At 47.3% G+C, this 6,954-nt stretch overlaps 2 protein-coding genes across 2 annotated transcripts in view; both read left to right on the top strand.

The window, feature by feature from the left end:
- The window catches only part of LOC143768146 (uncharacterized), a 350,260-nt gene that overhangs the window by 20,721 nt on the left and 322,585 nt on the right, over positions 1–6,954 (top strand). The gene's annotated exons all lie outside the window — the stretch shown is intronic.
- Positions 224–6,954, top strand: part of LOC143767285 (gastrula zinc finger protein XlCGF66.1-like) — a 32,604-nt gene continuing 25,873 nt past the window's right edge. The window contains exons 1-6 of the mRNA XM_077255502.1: positions 224–283; positions 508–657; positions 787–966; positions 1,049–1,169; positions 1,253–1,350; positions 3,197–3,287. Coding sequence (XP_077111617.1) covers positions 257–283; positions 508–657; positions 787–966; positions 1,049–1,169; positions 1,253–1,350; positions 3,197–3,287 — 667 coding nt within the window. The 5' untranslated portion in view covers positions 224–256. The remainder of the gene's footprint in view (positions 284–507; positions 658–786; positions 967–1,048; positions 1,170–1,252; positions 1,351–3,196; positions 3,288–6,954) is intronic.

The raw sequence follows: 6,954 nt of genomic DNA, 5'->3' as shown, positions 1-6,954 counted from the left end.
TACACCATGTATAAACTGCAGAATATATGTGATAGAGACACACAGCTCTGCTACATACACATTATATACACGCACGACTCTGCTACATCCACCCTGTAAACCCCTCCTGACCCCACACAGAAACTTCCCCTCATCCAGCACCATGACAACCAGCACAGCAGAGTCCTGCAGACACTGAGGCCCCTGATCATGTGACCCCTGACTCCTCCCCTCCTGTGACCTCATCACAGGTCCTGTGCGCACAGAGCAGCCATATATGTGGTGTGCGGCTCTGCAGGTGGAGGTAGGTGCTGGAGATTCTCCATTACTGGGCGCAGGGGACATTAACCCCCTCAGTGCTGAGCCTGTGATACATCTCTGTATGTGACTATAATGGGACTGTGTGTTATACCGGGGGCAGGACGGGGCCATGACTGGATGTAGTGATCATGTGACGCCGGTAACAGCTCCGGAGGTTTCCTTCATGGGATCTTTATGATGTTACATCGTCCTCTTCTCCCCATTCAGGTCCCTACAATATCGGATCCTCTCAGTGGAGATCTTCTATATAAGAGAATTCTCCTGAGTGACCCTACAAGGATGGAGAGGGACAGGGACAAGATGGCGGAGAGGATATTACACCTCACCCTAGAGATCCTCTTCCGGCTTACTGGAGAGGTGAGAGATTCTGATGACGTCACATTACATCATTCTTATCTATGGGAATAACAGATGGACAGATCTGGAGAGGTGAGGACTCTGGGAATGTCTGTAGTGAGGTTTATTAATGTGTCTCTCCATAACCAGGATTACACAGTAATGAAGAAGACCTCTAGTGAGCGCTGTCAGGCCCCTGTGTCTGAGGGATGGGGAAGACCCCTGAGCCCAATCACGGGGCCTCCACCTCACCCCCTGATACATGAGGACATCAATGACCAGAAGATCCTAGAACTCGCCTACAAGATGATTGAGCTGCTGACTGGAGAGGTGACACTGCTGGGAATGCTGGGACATTATACAGTAACACTATGGAGGGATCGGGGGATGACGGTATCATTGTATGTGTCAGGTTCCTATAAGGTGTCAGGATGTCACCGTCTATTTCTCCATGGAGGAGTGGGAGTATGTAGAAGGACACAAAGATCTGTACAAGGACGTCATGGAGGTTCCCCAGCCCCTCACATCACCAGGTAATAGACAGGACTAAATACACACGGCCTATAATTATCTGTATGTAAAGAATGAATTCAGTCCCTGTATGTGTTTCCTCCAGTTCTATCCGGTGAGAGGACAACACCAGAGAGATGTCCCCGTCCTCTTCTTCCTCAGGACTGTAAACAAGAAGATCCCAATGTTCCTCAGGATCATCAGGTAGATGGAGAGAAGGTGTCATGAGATCTCCCCCATGATGTGTAGAAGGCTGTGAAGGTCTTGTGTTCAGTCTTGTTTTATCCACCAGTATTTTACATTGAATGGACAATGTATTAGAGACACTGACACTTTCCAGATTTGATCTTCATTGTGTGGAATGAGACCTATGATCCCGCAGTGTAGTATTAAATAAAGTGATGAATTTCTATTAAAACTGGAAGAGTGAGTGATCCGAGCGACTTCCAACACAGGCTTTGGTGCTATATTAGCCAGGACCAGTATTTAAAAAACTACCGACCTTGTGGTTATTCTCCTTGCAATGTTATCAAGGCTATACTATGAATATTGTGATTATATATAAACATTCAACTTCAAAATTTAAGGTTGGTGTAGGTGGATTAATAATGTGTGAATGATATTTAAAGAAGTTGTCCACTACTTGGACAACCTCTTCTCATACCCCTCGCTTCACCCCCATTACATAGTAAAGCCTATACTCCCATCACATGGCGTCGCCATTCCCGCAGTGTCGGCACCCGCTCTCTCCGGGGCTCTCATGCAGTTATGTAACACATGACGATAGCGCCCAATCAGTCGTGGCGTCACTGTCCTCACCTTTGTATGTTTTCAGCCGGAACAGGACATCGGTGGGGTCTCAGGACCCAGACCGGCACCTATCTGCTCAATATTAAAAGGCTTAAAAAGCATATTAGATGTCCCCAAATGTTAAAAAAGTACTCCCGTATGAATTTGATTTATTAAATGTTTGTGTATATAATAATATTTTTTATCTTTATAGCAGCAACATATTCCACAGCACTTTACAATTTTAGGAGAGACTTGTACAGACAATAAAGACCTTACAGAATAAGCATAACTCAGATATCAAAAGGAGTGAGGGCCCTGCTCGCAAGCTTACAATCTATGAGGAAATAGGGGAGACATGAAATGTGACTGGTAAAATGCGTTTATACTGTACAATACAGCCATAGTATACTAAATAGCATATGCACATAATGCTGCATGAACTGTTCGCCAGATTGATGTACTAAGATTGGTGCTATATTCCTGTACTGATCATGATTCCGGTGCTGTATTTATGTTCTGACAATGGAAGTGGAGATGCATTAAAATATTGCTCTGGTGATCTATACATGTACTGATGATGGATCTGGTGATCTATACATGTACTGCTTGTTGTTCTGATGCTGTATTCATGTACTGATGACTCCTGGTGCTGTATTTATATTCTGCTGGTGGTTCTGGTGATGAATGCATGTCCTGATGTTGGTTCTCATCCTGTATTAATGTTGATTTAGTAATTTTTAATTTACTGATACAAGATCATTATAGGGTCAGTGTGCTGTTCACCGCACACAAGAACAATACAAAGACTAAAAATACAACTGTCTGTATGAGGCCAGATATATCAACAGGATCTGTATTCTGCAGTCAGACATTATCTACACTGACGTCATCAGTCAGAGGCATCAATACACATTAAACTGTCAGTGATACCCCTTGGTATCAGCAGGTTAGGCTGACATTACTCTAATGTGTATAGGGGACTTTACTACCTAATAAAGGGTATGTGCATACTTAGGGTATGTGCTCACGATGTGTTTTAGCCGTCTGCAGACCCGTTTTGCAGATGGGTTCCAGACAGAATTCCCCTTAAAAATACACTGTGTGCACATACCCTTATTCTGACTGACCAGTTGGGAACATGACCATTTAAATTGCCAAAGGCACTATGATGTCATTTTTGGTTGCCATTTACTTTTTTTTTTAACTCAATTTATGCAACTTCTCCATCTTTCAGTGACTTTTCCAATATTATATTTAGGGTGAAGATCTGGCCCATAGTAATACTAAAGAGACATATGTGAGGGGTGATGAGTGGTGTAAAGAGGAGATTCCTACAGATAACCGCACAGGTGAGTAGTGACCACTAAATGCCGAGAAGTCGCTGGATGGTATAATTATCTGTAGAATTTTTTAGGTTCTGTTATAATTAGGTTTTTTATGTGGATTTTACACCTATTGATTTATCACTAGAGATGGGCGGACACCTGGATGTTCGGGTGTGGCAGGTTCGGCTGAACAGTTACAAAACGTTCGTGTTCGGGTACCAGAACAGTACCCAAACCCACATCCCATTCACTTTAATGGGGGGCCCGAACATCCAGTGTTTGCTGCGTTATAATGTGCAAGACAGCGCAGCAGACACCACTTCTGATCGGCTTTGAAATCATCCCTGCCGGTCATAGAGCTGCGATTCCCACACTGTCAGAAGACAGCGTGAACGCTCACCTGTGATCGGAGGTATAAAGATTACCTCCTGTCACTGGTGTCAGCTGGTGGGACAACTGCTCCCATTATCCTACACCCGCTGCCGCTAATAACAGCGAGAGCAGGAGCATTGGATGGGAGTATTCATCAGCCGCTCCTGCGCTGTAAATAAATAATTAAAAAAAAAACATCATGGGTTCCCCTGTGTTTTTGTTAACCAGACAGGCAAAACTCACAGCTGGGGGCTGCAATCCTCAGTTGTCAGCTTCAGCAAGAGGCTAGTTATCAAGAATAGAGGGGTCCCCATGTCAAATTTTTTAATTATTTAAATAAATAATTTAAAATATGGCGTGGGGTCCCCCCCCATTTTTGACAGCCAACCTTGCTAAAACACAGCTGGGGGCTGGTATTCTCAGGCTGGTAAGGGGCCATGGATATTGCCACCCCCCCAGCCTAAAAATAGCAGCCCGCAGCTGCCCAGAAAAGGGACATCTATTAGATGCGCCAATTCTAGCACTTTGCCCGGCTCTACCCACTTGCCCTGTAGCGGTGGCAAGTGGGGTGATAGTTGGGGAGGTTGATGTCACCTTTGTATTATCCGGTGACATCAAGTTCCGAGGTTAGTAATGGAGAAGCGTCTATAAGACGCCCCCATTACTAACCCCATAGTCACATTGTAAGAAAACACAGACACCCAGAAAAAAGTTATTTAATTGAAAAAATCTAACAGACTCCTTTAATAATCTCAATTAAACCATACTTACAACCTCGCAAAATTCCACCAAAGCCCTCGTTCTCCTGTAGTAAACCAAAATTAATAAAACAACAATATACCATACCTGTCCATCGTTCTGTCCCGCACCGTAATCTATGTCTGGGGGAAAAACAGTTTTCAACCTGGACGGTGCCAAGATGCGACCGTCCAGGCTGAAAACCACTGGGAAATGAACTGCTGCGAGCGCAGCGTCGGTGACTAACGGTGACGTCGAGGCTACCTACGGTCACTGAGGCTCCTATCCCAACCGGGCTGATCTGCGGTGACCTCTGTGAGATCCCCGCTAGCACTGTGGGAAAAACTCTCACAGTGCTAGCGGGGATGTCAACGAGGTCTCCGCAGTTCAGCCCGGCTGGGATAGGAGCCTCAGTGACCGTAGGTAGCCTCGATGGCGTCACTTCCAGTCACTGATCTCGCAGCAGTTAATTCGGTGGAATTAGGCGAAGTCGTAAGTATGGTTTAATTGAGATTATTAAAGGAGTCTGTGTCATTTTTTTCAATTAACCCCTTAACGACCGCCGATACGCCTTTTAACGGCGGCCGCTGAGGGTACTTAATCCACAGCGCCGTTAATTAACGGCGCTGTGGAAAAAGTGAATAGCGCCCCCCAGAGTCGGATTTTCTCTGGGGTCTCGGTTGCCGAGGGTAGCCGAGACCCCAGAGAACATGATTCGGGGGGGTTTTACCGACCCCCGAGTTGCGATCGCCGGTAATTAACCGTTTACCGGCGGTCGCAAAAAAAAACAAAACGCGATTTGCCGTTTAATTTCTCTGTCCTCCGATGTGATCGCACATCGGAGGACAGAGAAATGTGGTCCCCGATGGCCCCCAATAGCCCCCCAATACTTACCTACCTCCCCCGGTGATCCTCGTGGCTCCCGATGGGCGCCGCCATCTTTTTTCCGGGAAAAAATGGCGGGCGCACGCGCAGTACGCCCGGCACCCGGAAGATCTTTGGGGTCTCGGCTGCCGGGGGTAGCCGAGACCCCAAAGAACATGATCGGGGTCGGTTTGCACCGACCCCTGCTTTGCGATCGCCGGTAATTAACAGTTTACCGGCGACCGCAAAAAAAAAAAAAAGCGATCAGTTATTTCTCTGTCCTCTGATGTGATTGCACATCAGAGGACAGAGAAATAGGGGGATTCGGGGACCCTAACATACTCACCCGGTGTCCCTGGGTCCTCTTCTGTCTTCTCCTGCCAGCCGGCTTTTTCATCATGGCGGGCGCATGCGCAGTGCGCCCGCCATCTGCTGCCATCTGCCGGCCGGCAGGAGAAGACGAGTTGGGGCTAAAATTAGGGTTAGGGTTAGGGTTAGGGTTAGAGTTAGGGTTAGGGTTAGAGTTAGGGTTAGGGTTAGAGTTAGAGTTAGGGTTAGGGTTAGGGTTAGAGTTAGGGTTAGGGTTGGGGCTAAATTTAGGGTTAGGGTTAGGGCTAGGGTTAGGGTTAGGCTACTTTCACACTAGCGTTTTTTGGCTTCCGTCGCAATGCGTCGTTGGAGAAAAAACGCATCCTGCAAAAGTGCTTGCAGGATGCGTTTTTTCTCCATTGGCTTGCATTAGCGACGCATTGCGACGGATTGCCACATGTCGCATCCGTCGTGCGACGGATGCGTCGTGCTTTGGCGGACCGTCGGCACAAAAAAAACTACATGTAACTTTTTTGTGCGACGTGCCCGCCATTTCCGACCGCGCATGCGTGGCCGGAACTCCGCCCCCGCCTCCCCGCACCTCACAATGGGGCAGCGGATGCGTTGAAAAAACAGCATCCGCTGCACCCGTTGTGCGGCGCTTACAACGCTAGCGTCGGTACGTCGGCCCGACACACAGCGATGGGCCGAGTACGACGCTAGTGTGAAAGTAGCCTTAGGCTTCTTTCACACTTGCGTCGGTACGGGGCGGTCGCAATGCGTCGGCCCGACGTACCGACGCACGTTGTGAAAATTGTGCACAACGTGGGCAGCAGATGCAGTTACGGCCACGTATGCGCGGAAATGGCGGACGCGACGTACAAAAAAAAGGTTACATTGAACTTTTTTTGTGACGACGGGGGCTAAAGTTATGGTTAGGGTTGGGGCTAAAGTTAGGGTTGGGGCTAAAGTTAGGGTTAGAGTTGGGATTAGGGTTAGGGGTGTGTTGGATTTAGGGTTTTGATTAGGGTTATGGTTAGGGTTGAGATTAGGACTGTTTTGGGGTTAGGGTTGTGATTATCGTTAGGGTTGTGATTAGGATTATGGATCGGGTTGAGATTAGGGTTAGGGGTGTGTTGGGGTTAGGGTTGGAGTTATAATTTGGGGGTTTCCACTGTTTAGGTACATCAGGGGGTCTCCAAACACGACAGCCAATTTTGCGCTAAAAAAGTCAAATGGTACTCCCTCCCTTCTGAGCTCTGCCGTGCGCCCAAACAGTGGTTTACCCCCACATATGGGGCATCAGCGTACTCGGGATAAATTGGACAACAACTTTTGGGGTCCAATTTCTCCTGTTACCCTTGTGAAAATAAAAACTTGGGGGCTAAAAATCTTTTTGTTGGAAAAA

The sequence above is a fragment of the Ranitomeya variabilis genome, chromosome 4 (assembly GCF_051348905.1).
Source record: "Ranitomeya variabilis isolate aRanVar5 chromosome 4, aRanVar5.hap1, whole genome shotgun sequence".
In the NCBI taxonomy this organism is placed as follows: domain Eukaryota; kingdom Metazoa; phylum Chordata; class Amphibia; order Anura; family Dendrobatidae; genus Ranitomeya; species Ranitomeya variabilis.
Note: the sequence above shows the minus strand (reverse complement) of the source record. Positions and strands in the feature narration are given on the sequence as shown.